We start from the raw sequence: 18,505 nt of genomic DNA, 5'->3' as shown, positions 1-18,505 counted from the left end.
AGAGATAACCATGCTATAACACAATGAACAGCCGTTTCATTATCATGCTGCCTTGGTTGGAGAGAGCACAAAAGGAAACGGCTAATGCAACAAAGTGAGCATTCAGAGTATGAAACAAGCTCCCCAGCTGAACAGTGAAGGCATGGTAAAGCATAGTGAAAGCATTGTACAGCTTGGGGGAACTGCAAACTTACTGTGCCATGGTAAACTTATAAGAGACAGGCTGGGAAAAGAGCTCTGAGACACGATGGCCTGCATCTTCAGCCGAGCAAGGCAATAAGCAATAAAGCACTAAACGTTGCATCTTCTATTAATATCCTTCCCTGTCTTTCTTTAATTGACTGTCAAGAGCTTCACTGAGCTAAGGGAAGCTGGGAGTCTCATCACCGCCTACTGTAGCTGCACAGCCATATGAAAGCAGTGATACTGACCTGCATTGCAAAAGTGTTTTTGTACGGATGTAGTTCCTGTTCCTTTAACCAAACACATTACTGAAGATTGGGTTGTCATTACATAATGTGCTGCATACATAAATGTTGGCTTCTGATACCGGATTGTGAACCCCGTCTGTTACAGATGGTTGCAAAGCATTCTTTTTAAATAAGAAATCCATGCAATAAAACAAAGCCAGGGTTGTGCTTTATTCCTCTGGGAGTGAATGCACACATCGTCACTGTTAATCAAATAAAAAAAATTAAACAAAGCAGGCTTAGACATTCACTGCATAGACTTACTTAAATTCACTCTTTTCCTGAAAAAAATCTGAACCCATCAGCCGTCAGTCAATCAGCTTTCAGCTCTTGCCCTGCTTTGCTAACAACTTATATGAAAGTTAACATATATTCCATATGAATTTTAACCCATTAACATACCAAGCAATGCCATTAAATAACAATAATAAGTACCAGCAAATGGTACATACCATAAAAATAAAAAACAGCAATCCCTGAAAGAGCCCTCATAATGGCACGGTCCGGCCACACATACACACTACTTGAACACTTTCAAGTAAGAGCTTCTGTTTTCAAGGCTTCAGGTTGTGTTACTGCAGTTCTTCTTCAAAAGCAAAACAGCTCTTTAGCAGTTTTTTTCATTCAGAAAATTCATCCTGGGCTGAAGAAGCTGATTGAAAAGAACTAGGGCAAATGAAAAGATAAAGATGTGAGATTAACAGCTAAAGCCCCTGCACATTACTGCAGTGATACAGAACCCATGAAACTTAGCCAAAGGTGCTGCAAATGGAAGAGTCAGTCAATGTGTTATTATTTCTTTCTGCAAGGAAATTTATCTTCCTGGTCTGGCAAAATAGGCCATCTGTAATCCATTTCGTTGCTGCTGTCAGGACACTAAAAGCCTGTGCTTTTAAAAGGCACAGTATAATAATAATATGAATATTCTCATGTAAGCACATTGTACATCCTACCTCATTTTGCACCTGCTTGCCCCTGACTTTGGATAGTACAGTTATTTGCTGAAGAGAGTCTTTCAATTACACTGAATAGGGTACTTCTGTACACAGAAAACAGCCTTTAATCAACTGCTGCACATTAGCCAACAGCGACAAAAATAACCCTTCACTATGAAAGCAGACAGCATACATTTTCATGACACGTATTGTTGTTATTGATGCAGTTTTTTGCAATGCAATATTTCTTTTCACAGTTGCCAAAGGGAAATGGCTAGATTAAGCTACTTCGCAGAATGTACCATAAACTCACAGAAACACTAAAAGAAACAAAAAGTTTATTTCTCAGTGTCAAAGACATCTCTAATTGCAGTGAACTGAACAAGTCATTCATCGAAAAAGTGGCTGTAGTTACAAATCTTTTTTAATGTATTGTACCTGCTTGGGTCTGTTATAAGAGCCTGTATTTATTTTGTTTCACACCAGAGGTAATTAAGTGAAGCAGCCCATTCCAAAGGTAATAACGATATAATAAACAGCCTCCTGGACTCCAGCTCTTACCCTCTTTGATGCAGAACCAGCGCATTAAGAAGCACACAAAACTACCACAGGCAATGCCAATTATGCCCAGCAGGTCGGACCATGCTCTCATTAGCTTCGCTCAAACAGAGCTGTTAGATGCAATAGTTTTCTCAAAATCACATGGCACTCACAGTTTTGTAACAATCTACTTTTTGTGCTCCGATAACGCAGCCGATTCTTTTTGGCAAACGGCCACAATTCCCTGCCCTTGACAACTGATGAGAATATTAAACCTACCTCAGCATTAACTCCTGCACAGATATATGCCAAAACCCACAAGAACAAAATTGCATTTATCAAACACATGCTCACAGGCATCGGTGTCACTTGAGCGGTGTTATCTACAGTACAGAAATGACGGAGAACAAAACCATGTGCGTCCTTCAGACACAATGGGGTGGGGGCTGGAGATAGATCAACCCAGGGCATCAGTTCTCAGAACAAACCCATGTTTTGCAGTTTAAAGAAAATACCCCCACCCCCCCACCCCGCTTCAGTTCAGACTGTTTCAGTTAATATGTATACTAAGAATAGAAGTCTATTAATTAAGAAAACATTGTCAAAAACTCAGCACTTGACATAGGCCCTTTGCATTTTTAAAGAAAGGCTGCAAATCATCTTAGTGTTCATTCAATGCCAATCACTGCATAGCAAAGCTAAAGATAATGATGCAAATAGTGCAAGAGCAGAAACAGGCAACACTTGTATTTGCGAAATGTGTTCATGCCGATTCAGTTCAACTATAAATGGCTATAAATACTTTAAATAATTGAAATATATTTGAATACGCTGTGCGACATCACAGCATTTCATGAAATAACAAATAAAATCATTTTACTAAACCCACTGAAGAAGTCTGACAAAGAACAAACTCCAACTACATTTCTGCATTAACTTGAAGGTCAACAGCATGACTTTCTTTTCAGTTGGAATTTACATACTGTAGTTGTGATTTGCTCAAGCAATTAAAAAATGTAGAGCGATCTATTCGGCAAACAAATTGTGCATTTTATAGAACTGCTATTCTCCAGCTGCTCTTTTCAACACAAGCCAGCCGTGGAAAGCAATAGACTTCAAACATTATGTGACCATAAAATCATAAGCAGCTTCTGAGCAGGTGTTTTTTCCCCCATCCCTTCCAGAAATACTGACAATACAGGAGTGTTTATTCTTTAAACTAAAACCGGATTACTGTCTTAAAATAGACATTGGAGTAATTTAACAGCAGATGTTACCAACTGTCTTATCAGATTATTACAACACAGGATTGCTTAAAAAGAAAAAATACTCATATCTGCAGACCTTAACACAACAAGAAAATGGCATGCAACTGGGTTTGCAATGGATGCTGCTACAGAACCATGCTCAATTTACTCAAGCTGAAGAAAATCGATTGCATTGCAAACAGATTCCAACAGTACTCGCTTTCAAAATGGTTACAGTTTCCACAGTCTGTTAATTACCCTATTCCTACAGAGGTTTTTAGTTTTACCATGTAAAAAGTAATTTGCACATTCAAGGTCCCTGTTATCGTGAAAGTCAAGGCCATCATTTCCCATTTGTATAATTTCATAATTAAAAAAACAGCTAGGTCAAAGACTTAGTGGACGATGATACAATGCATGACTTGTTTAAACAAAACAATTATACTAATTATCTGTCTGTCACATATTGTGGATATTAACAAGCTAGTTAACTATATGTTGTTAAACCACTGATAAAATGCAATTACACTGCAATACCCCACTGCATCTTTACATTTTTTTTTTTAATGACAAGGTAAGATTGCTTCACTAGAGTTCTTTACTGAATCCCAATCAATGCCGGGAGTAGTAGGCTTCTTGACCTACTGATTTAGCTATTAGAGCATCAATGAGTCCTTAGGGCTGGTGGAAAGCTGATGAGTGTCACATTGATTTTAGCAGGGTTTCAATCTTTTGCCAAGTGCTTCTCCAATGATGTAAACTTGTTAAAAAGCTCAGATAGGTGACTGTGGTCATCACTGCTGGATGATACCTGGGGGGTTGATGTGCCCGGGTCTGAAATGCATGTTGCTCATTGTTGGGTCTTGCTAACTCAGCAAGAACCTCCAGGATTACAGCAAAGCAGCTCCTTCTTGTGGAAAAGTACAGCTCTGGCCAAAAGTTTTGTATCACCGAGAATTTTAGGATTGAGACATAGTTAAAAAAAAAAAAAAAAAAAAAAAAAAAAAGATAGGAACATAATTTAGATCTTTTATTTAACATGTAATCAAAGTCAATTTTCCGTTAAGTACATGAAAAACTGCAAAGCGGTATGTAATTCAATATGTTAACAGAACATTATTCAGCAGGTTTCATTCGACATTATTATGATTAGTTAGCTCTATAAGGTGATGCAAAGCTTGTGGCCGGAGCTGTATGGTGGAGATACGCTGCACTGCAGGTCTTGAAGGGACGAGGCTTTGAAAAGGCTGGGGTAGGGTTCTGCAAAATGGGTTTTCTTGGTCAGTCAATATGCTATGAACTTCTACAGCAAGACAACAGGAGGTTTACAATTTTGCACAAAATAAAAGTTTATTCAATTAAAAAAAAAAAAGCGATTCAGTAATATTACTAGTTTTAATTGATGCTTTTGCAACAGCCTGAGCCAGAGTGAAGTACGTTTTAAAAGGCTGAAGAATAGCTTCTCACACTGACTGATAAGTAGACTGTGATCACAAACCTTAAGAGGTACCGAGGTCTGGAAAACAACAGAGCAGCAGAGCTATTAAAAGAGAGAAACTGTCAAGAGTACAGCGCAGTGTGTCATTTGTGACAGGCGAGGAGTAATCGCTTTTCAGCCTGACCACAGGCTTTTAGAAGCCTTCATTACATTTTGAATAAATTTCAAGCAGAAGTCAGAAATGGAATAAAGTAGAAAAAACAGGGCAGCAATAGAAATAGTTTAGTTCTGGCTGCTTACTGTATTTCAATGTCACCCTGTGCTGCATGATGCAGGAGAAAGGCAAACCTCTGTCATTTCACAAAGGCTGGTGATTACAACTGATGTTTCTTCCAGGGGATTCTAGGTTCACTTTAATCTAAGTTGTAGGTTGGAGTTTCTCATTTCTTCATTTTGCATGCTCCTCTTGTTCCTTGGTTACAGTATGTTTATTATTATTATTATTATTATTATTATTATTATTATTATTATTATTATTATTATGCGCTTAACCTCCAGTAATGCAAAAAGAAGCGACAATAGTATTTGTTGTGCGTTTACAGGCCCAGGAGGACTGGTGATCAATAGGTGACCTCTGTCCTTGCTCTCTCGCTATTCACCTCTTTTAACACCATGGTTATCAGCAGATGTTGTCAAGCTAGTGAACTCTGGAGGCGAGATTTCGTCCCTGCCTGGCCGTGTCTGCAGTCTGACCAGTGGGGGGTCGCTGTGGCACACTTAGGCAAACTCAGCCCATTTTCCTCCCTAACCCTCACTTGTTGCAACTTTATTATGGCATTTAAAAAAGAAGGAACACTAGACAATAACTTCTTTCTTGTTCCTCAAACATGTATAGCTACTGTACAGTGCACCCGATGTTTTATCATTTCGAAGTGATATCCCTGAATCGATCACAGAAGTAAAAATAAATCTTCAATTCCAGTTTTAGTCTAAAATGTTTTAGTCTAAGACAACCACGCCTCTTCTAAAGGCACAAATGTTTTTTTTTTTAAAGCCAGTGGCCAAGAAACAGATCGAAAAGTGTGCGACCAGGAGACAGAAAATCAATCACTTGCAATAAAAAACAAGCTGGTGCCACAGTAAGCATCAGCAATGAAAGGCTTAGGGCAGAAAACATGGCCCGAAATGAGAAAAGAGGTCCTGACAGAGTCACTCACTTCAAGAATAATCAGAGCTGCTCCATCAAATTTGAGAACCTGACCTTAGAAGAACTTGGTATTGTTTTGTTTTTTAATGTTTGTCAGTTGTGCTCGTCAGTTTATGATTCACTGCTGCAAGACTGCTGTGGATTTAGCCATTCATGTGTGGCCCTTATCAAACCTGGGAGTCACATTCAAAAGATTACCACCAAGACTGTTAAGGCTAGGTCCACTATGTCAACTGTATGGTAAACTGTGGCGAGTTTTTTGACCAATAAAGATTCATTAACTGTATGCCACATGGTCAAATCTATTGTAGATGTTGCGCTACAGTCATCATTTTCAAAAAACAACTTGCGGGCTCTTGGGAGACTTTGTATTATATTACTTACAGCTCTGGCCAAAAGTTTTACATCTCCTAGAATTTTAGGATTGAGACATAATGAAACTAAAAACAACTATATGAACATAATTTAAACAGCATGCAGTGGTTTTCAACCCTGGCCCTCGGGGACCCCTCTCTCTGCTGGTTTTCATTCCAGTCAAGCTTATTTAACTAAGCCCGTCATTCAGCTAACACTTAGCTTAATTAGAATTGTTCTCAGCTCCTAAAAAGTTGGGAATTTCAAGTTATTTCTAACATTTTACAGTTAAGGTAAAATCTCCAACTGTGTAAGAACTGAACACAATTAAAAAGGCTTAATTATTTGTTCAATTAAGGGTTTAGTTGAGTAATGTAGAGCTCAGCTGGAATGAAAACCAGAAGAGAGGGGAGTCCCTGAGGACCAGGGTTCTAAACCACTGCAAAACTTTTGGCCATAGCTATAGTGGTTTGGCTCTTGCTTTGCCATGTTAAATTAGGTGTTTTTCTCTATCCAAAAAATAGGAGTTAATTAAAGACTGGAGTAAACTCTTTGAAAATATAGCCCAGAGTCACTCTAATAGAAGGATTCAAGGAATTGCTTTTGGAAATTAAACAAATCAAACCTCCCTATTAGTCACAAACTGAACAGTCTCCCTATGCTGAACTTTTGGACCAGTGGAGAATTTAAATTGAGACCATCTATCGTCCCAATTCTCTCTCCAGTGGCATTTGAGAGTTTGACTCCTTTGCAAGTTTTAAATTAAAGGCTTCATGGTTACATCACGCTTTTTACCCTTAACCACTGGACTGGGTGAAGAGTGAACTGGCCAACAAGAAACACAACAGGACAGAGCAATGAGTCACAGATTAAAGTGACGTAAACACACCATGCTGAACACTTTACAAAATAGCTAGAGAAAATATATACTGTAGGCTTTTAAAATATACTCTCTGGGTTTTTTTTTTTTGTAACCATGTTAAGAGTTAAGATCCGAGACATAAATTGAGCAATGTTACTTTCACCAGTTAATGGGACTGACAAATGCATAAAGTCAAGTCACCAGTGCTAAAGTCTTAGCCTATAAAGCTACTTAGCTACAGCCTTTCGCTAGAGGCAAGTCATAGCTAGTCTAGAAATTAATTGTCTTAATGTACTTTGTTTGAGATGGTAGGGCTTTCACTGCTCATTAGGTCTCATTTGGTGATGCCTGTTTGCATTTAAGAGTCAATATCCATTCATATCATGCTTTAACTACCTGTCCTGCGGGCGTGTATTAAGCCTTTTTTTACAGTAGGCTATAGTACTGTCATATGCTGCTGTACATGTTTTCCGAGAGACAAAAGAACACATTATTTATAGAACTGCAGTCATAATTACATTTTGTTTGAGCTTCTGAAAGCGTTACGCAAATGCATGCGTACAAGTTCACGACAGCACTGCCCTGACTGCAAAACTGGCTGTGTAATTAAACCAATGCTTTGAGAATCCAGAAATTCAGAATTCCTGTTTGTAGGGATTAAATCAAATATTGTGAAGGCTCTGTCTTTATTGATCTTTATTTTTAGACTCAAATTAATTAAAAGACTTCATTATTTATACTGTGGAAGGGACTAGATTTCTAACCACAGCTACAGGCAGTCACTGTGAGTCAGTCATTGTTAACAAAGGAAGCTACCTGAAGTCCAGAGGATTATTTGAGAGGCTATACTACACTATCACACTATAATCCCCTAAAACATGGTTTCCTAGATGCATTATTTCCTCACCTCCCGAGATGGTGCCCCTGGAGCCTACTTCTGATCTGGCATAGAATGACCCCTCAAATACCGATATACCATGTTTCCACTGGCAAATCCATACTGAGCCGGACCCAGACCGCTCTCAGGTCACACAAAGCAGAGGTGGCCAAAGCTGGTCCTTCCACTCCTGGTCTTTGTTCCAACCTTGTTCTAAAGTGTTTAATTCAACCAATTAAACCTCCATCCGCATCCTAAAGTAGTTCGTAATCTAACTGTACCTGTTAAACCTGGAGTGGAATCACCCTTCATGACTGGGATTGGACTGCCTTGGCATACAGTAGGGGTCCACTGCCCATGCCAAACAAAGCTGTGAAACTTCACAGTATACAGGTATAAGGGGCAGGACTGGAGAGGAAGAGTCGGATTTCTAACCATCATCCACTGAACAAAAACTGACAATAAGTGAAGATATTCAAGGCTGTTAGGGGGAAGACAACATGGCTAAAACCTGTCGAGCTGCTTTCAGTGGCTGATGTGGTAACTGAATCAGGATACACTGTTTGACTTCGCTTTGACACTGCCCATTGAAGACATCATGCCACTTTTGTTGAACGTTTACGCAGAACGTGAGAATTTGCAGTACGGAGCAATCGGTGACGTAGTTTTTTTATCTTTTTTTTACAATACATAAAAACGCAACAATAAAATGAAAATGTTTATTACGTGATGCAGGTAAGTAAATGTAACTACTTGTACAAATAACAGTTTGGAAGGAAGAAAAAGGTGTATTACAATTGAATAACACAGTGTGTTCAATAATTCAAACTAACTCTACACGCTGCAGCTGCAACACGGTAATGTTAAAATGTTGGACTCCCCCTCCACTGCTAGACTTACCTATCCTGCATGAAGGATAAACAGCAGCTGTAATGAATCACTGTGCTTTATAATTAATTACTTTATAAAAATCCACGAGACTTTTACTGGGATGCTAAAAAATATTTCATTTGACTTAAGTGAGACGGTCTGTGCAAGAAAGAAACAACGAACTTTCTTTAGACAATTTTAAATATCTCACGGTGTTTTATTTATATTATTATTATTATTGATTTTTTTTTTTTTTTTTTTTAAGTTGAATGTTTGTAAAGACAAACCCATTACAGACACGGCATTTAAACACGACAGGTAATAATGACGCAACATCCACAGCAGTGGCAGCACTCACTTACCCGAGACGCTGATCCAGCCCTGGTGTTGGTTCTGGGACAGATAAAACAGCAAACGCTCCATTTCTTACCGGCTTTTCAAATCTTTACACACAACTAGGATTGTCAGTATCCGCTCTGGAAATACAGTTGCTTCTCGGTTTCTTGTTAGTTCTTTGTAACATAAACAGGTGATCCGGCTAATGAGGATCTGCCAGCGCTCATCAACTCCCAAAACGAGTATTACTCGTGTTTACTGCTCTGGGCTGGAGTTGTCCAGTACGTACAGGGGATGGATGTATTTAAATCCCCGGCGCCTCTCTTCTATGTATATTGCTTAAGTAGACGTATAATTTAAAATAACTTCGGTTTTCAAAGTTTTTGATTATATCTAAGTTCGGCTCTTCTCATTCCAAACAAAACATTCAAATCCATCCAACACGCTAAACTGACAACAGCGCGTTTGACGAGGAATTAACATTTGCTACCCCTTTTTGAATGTAAAGGAAGCCTTGTTATGTTAGCACAAATCCATTTTTTTTTTTTGCAATCACATGAAAATGCATCAGTGTGCTGTTAACGGAATTTCACAGACACCCGAGCAGTCTTTACAACATGAGTCACCCTTAAAATACATCTTATAAGAAACAAAAAAATGCATATATAATACAGCTGTTGAGTTTTACATTTTTTTTCAAGGTGCTTCTTCACCCCGCATGTCTTCCAATGCACTCGACCCCAGGTCTGTCACCAAGGGCAGAAATTTGAATCCCTCTTCCAGCTTCTGGGAACACACACCTCTTCCAACCACCCTGGCTGGATGCGGACTTCGGCGTGACCGACAGCAGCCAGTACCCAATGAGACGCGACATACTAATGAGAAGGTGGTACTTACAGGACTGAGACCAATAGAATGAAAGTGCCAGAGTGTTGGGCTGCTGCTTCATGCGCGGCGTGGTGCGAGCTGTCTGTCTTGTCAAGAAAGCGTCTGCGATCCAGGCGTGTGATTTTTGCACATCGACAGGTCAATCAGTCATGCCGTTCCGTGCCAACCAGTGCATCGGTTTGAACCTGGAACATCTGCAATGCTGGGCAGCCGTGGCAACAGCATAAACGCTATGCTCCTTATTTTACCACGTATTCGTGCACGCAGTCATGCAGGCTTGGGAAATAAATGCATCTCTTTACGTTTGTCCTGTGCATGAGATTTGAGATCAACCAAAAAAAAGAATTAAGACCGATAGAATATATATATATATATATATATATATATATATATATATATATATATATATATATATATATATATATATATATATATATCATACATTATTATAGCAGTACAAAACGCCAGCTTTTATAAGAAATACTGTTCCTAAATGTGCATTTTTGTTGGCTGTGAATGCACTGGCCCCTGCACATGACATTTTCACAAAGCGCCTAAAAAAATCATCGTGTAGCCTAACATAAGTCCGTTCTATTGATACTGCAGTTATAATTATTCATTAGTTGTACACGTAGCTGTGTTTTCTCTTCTACAGTTTGCTGTGTTTTTATCATTGTTATACCACTGGAACAATCAATTAAAAAAAAACATCTCCATTTCCCTAGAAATGTGAAGCTGGTTCTGTTTGTCAACGGTTAGAAGAACAACACTGATTATATCTGTCTATGACTAAGCATAGAGCTCCCCGGCTATTTGAGATTTGTATTCTAAAGCTGCAGGCGAAGCTTCTTGTGTTGGTTAGATCAATAAACAGCAAGGAAGATCCCATTGGGTTTGAGGACGGTGCGGAAGCAGCAGGCTGTAGACGTTGTGTACAGGAAACTATCGGAAGCCCAGCAGGGCTCCTTTAATGAGGTTTTAACTGACAACCGCTAAACACGCGAAATTCCGTCTTCTAGAATCGAGACCGCAATGAATAACCTTTTATGATGGTATTAAAAGTGAGTTACGCCGCATTTTCATTTGTTTATAAAAGCTATAATTAAAACTATAGTTTTATTGTTTTGGTGTTTGTTTAACGCAATATGACTTATAGACTTAAAGTAGGGGAATACAGAAAAGCAATGAATGCAGAATTACAATCTGCTTGAATCTGTACATTGTGGCTTTCGGCCGCATCACAGTACTGAAACTGCTCTGCGAATGATTGATGAATGACGGACTGCTTAATGCTGATGCTGGTGCTCCCTCTGTGCCTTGACCCCTTCAGAAGTGTGCTGGGATCTCTGTGCACCTTGCAAGGGAGGAAGCAAAATCTGGAGACGGGAATTCATTTCATCGCGCCGCAGAAACACCTTCAGGTCAAGTCCACCACGGTAATTAAACAATAATGAATACAAAATATTGCTCAAACAGTTGCTAATGTTAATGCAGCGGTAGTTTTGTTATGATGCTACAATTTTATATAATTTACATTTATGCTAGGGAGAGATTCTTCCTAAAACCCGTATTGGAAAACTCTTTATTGAGTTACCTGCAACAGAGTGTGCATGCTTGAATTATATGGAGCTAGGTTGATAGATGCTGATGAATACAGTTTACCAATTAATACACTATAGAAACTTTAAACTGTAGTTCGCTGCACTGGGCAGTAGAGGGCGTCCCATACTGAAAGTATAGGATTAGCATTGGAACTCTATGAAAGATGCAAATAGAATATAGAATACCAGTATACACTACATTCTACACGAGGTACATTCCCTGGTGGCCAGCACGAGTATCTTCTGAATTGGAACAGATGCAAATTGCGTTTTTTTTTTTTTCTAGATTAATTTGGGTCTGATTTAAGAATAATGTCTCATTAAAAGGAACTTGAGTTGACTATTTTTAACCTATTGCCTGAACATTTTGACTGGTGCTTAAAAATACTTTTGCATGAAACAAACGTTTCGATTGCACGCATATCAGAATCGATCATTTTAATTATTACGAATACAAGATCCTTTAAAAAAAATGTATTCCCCTCCCCGGTTTATTATTATTATTATTATATTATTATTATTATTATTATTATTTATTATTATTATTATTATAATGACGTGTTTTTGACAATCCATTTAGTTATAGCAGTTGAAAAAGCATTGCACCGCACTGCAAAGTTACCGTGTGCAAAATAATCAGATGAGGTTTTTTTGCACGTTAATTAGGGGCAGATTGAATAAGCAAAGTGTTCTTGATTATTTGTGCATGGAAGCACCGGCCAACCGAACATCCACCACCCAAGTCATTGGGGCCAAGCGAGGATCTGAAACAAAAACCCGGCGTCGTTGGAAACAAAATGAATTCCCATTCATCAGCGCAGAGGCTTGAGCTACAATCTAGACAACATGTACCACAGCTTCGGTCATTCTGAAAAGACGTGATTGATAGCAATACCCGCGCTATCCCCGTCGCTCTCCAGTGAAACGTTATCTGCAGGTCGTACCGTCACTTCCAGTGTAGTGAGTGTAACCCGGGTATGTGGGTGGAGACAAACGCAGCTTCCCTCAGCGTTAGCGGTTAGTGCATGGCTGTGTTTTGTACTGCTACTGCACTGTGCACTTCTGCACGGTGTGAAAGTTGCTTATTGTTCAGAACACAGCGGCGTGCACCACCTTCTTCATTATGGATTGGTTCTGTCAGCGATTCCACAGAGACTCGCTTTCTCTATCCATTCCCCGCCCTGGATTCTTTTTAATTTTTCTGGTAAGGTTTTTTTTAAGGTTTTAAAAAAGGGGGTTTGAAACTTCGGAACTTGAAGCCTTGACGTCACTGCATATAATTTTTTAAAAATATGTTTTTTCCAAGGGAATTAATTTCTGTAGCAGCTAATACCTATGGATGGTACAGTAGTATATATATATATATATATATATATATATATATATATATATATATATATATATATATATATATATATAAATTATTTATCGTGTAGCGTTAGTGCGTTATTTAATAATTAATATAACTGGGCTTCATCATGCTGAACTCATTAACTTTTACGTACAATATGGTTGCCAGAAAACAATTAAAACAACAGGTGGCTGTAGTACAGTAGCGGGGGCTTTTTAGGCAAGCGGTGGCAATCATCTTTCAAAGGAGTACGAGCAAGTATAGTTAAAACTACCCAGTTTTTTGATCAACCAGCTAAAACATGAAAGAATGCAGTTAAACAGACACTATGGATGGATGTTTTTATAGTGTCATTTTGAAAGTGAAGCTTGAATAGCTTTCTATTATATCAGCAGTTATTTGTGTAGGACATGTGATGGCCTGCTGCGGTTTTCAGTTTTGTTGCTCAGCAGTGATTATGATGTCAGTGATGGAGCGAAGTAACAGACCCAGGGATTGCTGATCCCCCTCAGCTGATATGAAAACAGAAGATTGATCTCATCATTATGTAACAATTATTTGTTATCATTTGTATTTTTCGTTATTAGTAGTATGATAATACAACAGAAGCAACACAACCAAAAAATAAACCAAAAACAAATGAGGCAAACACATTGCCAAGTGCATTTGATTTTTGACAGTGTTACCTCAAATGCCATGGTGTTATGCTGCTTGTTTATTATGATACACTGCTGTTCAATATATTAATGCATTACTTCCTCCAGGGGGTCAGTATTACCGTTGATAACATCTCTGTGCCAAAAACACACACCAGACACGGTCAAGGTCACTTCTAGCATGGAAGCAAGTCCAGACAACAGTTTGGCATCGTTATTAGAAATCTGAGAAAGTCAAATAGACAAGTGCTAGTGCCTTGGTCACATGTTCAGCTCGGTTTTATCTCTGAGTGTTTGAAGCTACAGACAGCATGTACGTGTTAACCATGAAGGAACGGTGCAGAGGGTGTGGTAAGCTTTATTTTATCTTCCACAGGTGTTGTGCATGTTCATTGTTTCTCTGCCTCTCATGCCAGTTCTCAGGACATCCCACACGAGAGCTGTAATTGCTTTTGTATTGACAGGCGTTGCTGCTGTCGGTGGTGGTGTACCCAGTTCTGAAGACTGTGAGTCTGCAGCTTCACTCTGCTTTCACAGGGAGCTACATTTCAGGGTTCAATTCCATAGCCTTTATAAGCTGTCCGAATGAGCAGGTGGCAATGGACATCGCCAGGTATTATTGCTTTATTTTCCCTTCACCTAGGAAGTGCAAGCATAACAGATTTCCTGAGAACAAAGCATGGAAACTGCTAACCTTCTTTAAGCTAGTGTAGTACTAGATAACATGTTTTAAATTGAAAATGCAGTACATGTTGGCTGGAGCATGTGTTTCTTTCAAAACTGCACATGGGCACAGGGCGTGCACATCAGATAAGATTTATGGAATTCTTTTGTTGACTTTAAATCCCATGGATTTAGTTTGGGATTTATCGTGAATTGATCAAAAGTTCGACGTGTTTTTGGGGGCCTGCTTTTATGGATGCTGTTTTTATTTTTTATTTTTGAATACTGATCGCCCTTTATCAAGAGCGCTTTCTTCATTGTGGACAAAGTGCTCTTATACACCAAGGAAAACATTTTGTCAGCTCTCCAGCACCTCTAAATACTGAATAAGTTCATTTTTTTCAGACTTAACGTGTGGCTGTTTTCAAAACGCAAATGCTTAGTGGACGTTTCAGTTATTTGGCTTAAAGCCGTGTATTCAGCTCCAACCACAGACCTTGAAAAAGACAGGCTTCCTGTGTGAGTGAGCGCGTGTGTGTGTGTGTGTGTGTGTGTGTGTGTGTGTGTGTGTGTGTGTGTGTGTGTGTGTGTGTGTGTTACTGTAAAAAGTTCTACTGTAGATGAAATTCACAGTTTAACTTCCAAGTTTAGATTAACTTGTTTGGTAACTTGTTTTATTACTGATTCCCTATAATACAAAAACACTGTATTACCATCGCAGTGCCTCTGAAGATCATTTACATCTCAACTAGCTTCACAAGATGAGCTATTGATTTGTAGCTGGTTTCACAAACCCCTATTAACACTGCTGGACTGCTCAATGTTAATTTAGATAAGGCTGTCCAAGATTAAAACTAATCAGGATCTGTGAAACTAGCCTAACATTTCCCTTAATGTTAAGCCCTGTATTGTATTTAAGTACAAGGGTGTATCTTGTTCCTGTTTGTAATTTTTCCAACAGTTTCAATCAGTTTTATGTATCTCAGCAGCAGACAGGAAATGCCAAATGAACAGATTAAAACAGTGGCTTAGTTTTTTATGCTGCTTGTTCCAGCTATTTACAGCTTATTTTTCTGAAAGGCTAGCTATAGCACAGGTGGGTATTCCTATGCCTGTCCTGTTAGATCCCAAACAAACACTAGCATCTTACTGGAGAATCAGATTACTTCCTAAGATCTTTTTTTTTGTTAGTTTTTTTTCTTTCTAGGAAAACAGTTTGTGTAAAAATTAGATTAGATAGACATTTATAAAGTGATATTTCAAATTCTCTTTTTTTTTTTTTTTTTTTTTTGCAGAATTTCTGGTTGTGGAAATCACACCACTAAACCACACTTTTTGTCTTTTTAAAAAAATTGATTAAAATGAGCCACATAAAATTCATTAAAATGAAAAGCAGGCTGTCTTTAAAAAGTATACTTACCCTATCTCACTTTATTTTAATTGAAGCTTACAGTAAGTAGAAATGAGCTATAACATAATAAAATATTAAGTCATTCTCAGTTTATTATTAGATGACAAAATTGGAAGCTAAAGCATTTTGTTTAAGCCTCGGATGAACTAGATAATAAGCACACAGCTGGAAGATGCAAACGTTGCCCTCCAGGCAGGATTATCTTTTATTGTCATTTTTGTTAAAGAAGCAATGCAGGTTTCGATAATTTAAAAAAGGAATATTGTAAATGACAGAATAAAGTAGTCCACCTGGTAAAGGCCACATGGTGTGAGTCATATAGTCAGGGGGGAGTTTGTGTCCTGGCTGTGCCAAGCTGACGATCTTTGCTACAGATTCCACATGGAGCTTTGCATTAACTGGTGTTCCAGCGGTTCTGTACCATATTGGCCTGGTGCCTGGTGAGCTCAAACAGACACTGGCAGAGGCAACTGGCTTAGCGGTGGGATCAGAGGGTGCCCGCTGACCTCCAGTTCTCTGGAGCTGGTGAGGGGATTTGCTGCAGTGGGGGAACATAAAGAAACATTCTCAAAACCAGTGATGGTGTAATTAGAAGTGGAATTTCGATCTACAGGCGTTTACATCATTTGAATAGAGCCCTTTGTTTCCGAGCATCTGTCTGATTGCATTGCTACACGCGAGTTTCTTTTTTTTATTTTTTATTACTGCTGTGTTTTGTTACAATCGATTGCACCCTTGCATGCACTGCCCCTGGTTAGGGGGTAGTGTAAAATAATGGGTACTGTATAATGCTTGACTTTTATGTGTAAGACTGTGGAAACAGACTTGGTTTTTGCAAGTTTCATGATCCAGGTTAAATATACTGTATCGCATTAAGTGTATGATTGATGACCCTCTTTGGTATCTTTGCAAAACATCAATCAGCTACTAGTGACAAATATTCTCTTGTTTTTCTTTTTTCTGCAAGAGCCGTAATGGAGAAGAGACTGGCTGCTGGTGTGAACATTTTACCAAAGAGTTCTTCCATGTGAGCGAAGCATTAACTCCTTTAAAAGGGTTTAATGGTCAGGTACATGTCTGATGAAGCTGGGCCTAGGGTCAGAGGCCTCCACACAGACCCTGGTTGCTAGGACACCAGCCTGATCTTTGGAATGTGAATGTTTGTTTTCAAAGTCCACTCAAATAAAAAAAGGGGTTTACAGCAGATCTCTATAGGGAGTAATCACTTGTCTTTAGCATCAGTAATCATTGTGCTGAGGTGAATTGAGCTGGGTTAGTGTAAAGCCATCTCTAATAAAAGTTGACCATAATAAAGGCACAGCAAAGTGTAATAAAGCATAGTGAAAGCACAGGTAAACTACGAATTTAGGAACAATATCCTACCCCCATAAACATGCTTCCAGCTTTGCACAGCATCAACATTTTAGAATATATCTGCTTATCAGCTTGTACTGTTTCCTGTATATATGTGGCAGGTCTCAGTTGCATCTAGAACACTGGACAGTGTAAATAATTTGTGTGCTCGGAATGTATAAAGTCAATGTAAAAAATTATAGATTTAAGGGGTCTGTTCAAGATCCACCGAATAAGAGATATTACATTCTGTATTTTTTCCTAAACTTTTATACCGAATTCAAATCCGCACACACTCTACTACAGCTGACCTATGTATCTGACAGGCCTGCCTCTGACAAAACATTTAAACTGAACTGTGATCCCATACAGACTTTGATTTTTGTTTTCTGTTGCCTGTAGGTACTATTGGAAAGGTAAAATTGAAGAAGCTACCGAAATCCCGCTGGTAAGTTATGTTGAGCATTCCATTTCGTGATGCCAGTCAAAACAAAGCAAGAATTAAAAGGCATTTTCCAAACTGAAATGTACTTGTTATAAAATATAAAACACTACAGCACTAAAATTGGCATTTTTTTTTTTTCTGTGGTACCATGACTTAGGAAGATTGTGTTTTCAACCTTTTCATCTCAAACACCACCAGGACCACCAGGTGTATTCTTAAACGGCTGTTGTAAAACAGAGCCCTGCCCAATTATAACAGATTTTCCCTTCAGCTAATTATTTAATGAGAGTTCTCCGCAATCAACAACAAAAACCTCTCATCATACCATCATTTCTCATTTCTCTGTGATTCAGTGGTACAGAGTGATGCATTACGATAGTGCGATTAAGAGAGTGGTTGGGTAATCATATCTTCATAAAAAAAAAACAACTGCCGGTGAGTGTCAGTTGCAAGCCTGGACTAGATCAAATTACTACGGAACCCCCTGGATCTCATCAACCAATCATAATCCCAGGATAACCACGGATAGATGGCTGGAATCCAGGAGGGTTCCACAATGCTGTAAAACGTTATGATGAAGTCGAGCTGCGGCTTATCGTGGCCGGGGTTACGGGTTGATCAAAAATTTGTCTGATTTGAATTTCAAAATCCATGCTTTTGACATGCTTAATTTGCCCTTTCCAGCTGATAAAGACAAGGACTTCAAGCATCCCCGAACTGTCTGAGTATGTAAGGTACGTACATTTTTGAGAATTTGAATATGGCTGCAAATAGAGGCTTGCACAAGCATAGAGCAGCGCAGGTCATCGTTTGCAAATGAGAGATCTCAGAAGTTTCATCCACCGCTTCCACGTGGGGTTTTTAGATTTAAACAAAACTGGAGAAAAGCGAAGCATTGAAAAGGTACGTGAGGCTGTCACGGTCTGTACAGTAGCGCTTAACTTTCTCACTTTTTACTGTTCAAAAATCCCTGCGCAGCGGGTGTCTCCATTCCTCGCAGA

The 18,505-nt window shown here is 38.8% G+C and overlaps 2 protein-coding genes across 2 annotated transcripts in view; one reads left to right on the top strand and one right to left on the bottom strand.

Annotated features, from left to right (window-relative positions):
• si:dkeyp-72a4.1 (uncharacterized protein LOC100148058 homolog) overlaps positions 1-9,921 on the bottom strand; it is a 30,375-nt gene extending 20,454 nt beyond the window's left edge. The window contains exon 1 of the mRNA XM_041238458.1: positions 9,163-9,921. Within this exon, the coding sequence (XP_041094392.1) occupies positions 9,163-9,223 (61 nt within the window). The 5' untranslated portion in view covers positions 9,224-9,921. The remainder of the gene's footprint in view (positions 1-9,162) is intronic.
• A 1,377-nt stretch (positions 9,922-11,298) lies between these two features.
• On the top strand, positions 11,299-18,463 carry zgc:63972 (protein CutA homolog). The gene is made up of 5 exons (XM_041238510.1): positions 11,299-11,460; positions 14,097-14,245; positions 16,674-16,733; positions 17,462-17,507; positions 18,189-18,463. Exons 1-5 carry the CDS (start codon positions 11,299-11,301, stop codon positions 18,252-18,254), a joined length of 483 nt encoding a protein of 160 aa, XP_041094444.1. The 3' UTR covers positions 18,255-18,463.
• Positions 18,464-18,505: the final 42 nt, after the last annotated feature.

The sequence above is a fragment of the Polyodon spathula genome, chromosome 49, assembly GCF_017654505.1.
Source record: "Polyodon spathula isolate WHYD16114869_AA chromosome 49, ASM1765450v1, whole genome shotgun sequence".
Taxonomy (NCBI): Eukaryota; Metazoa; Chordata; class Actinopteri; order Acipenseriformes; family Polyodontidae; genus Polyodon; species Polyodon spathula.
The sequence above is the reverse complement of the archived record's forward strand: the minus strand, read 5'-3'. Positions and strand labels throughout refer to the sequence as shown.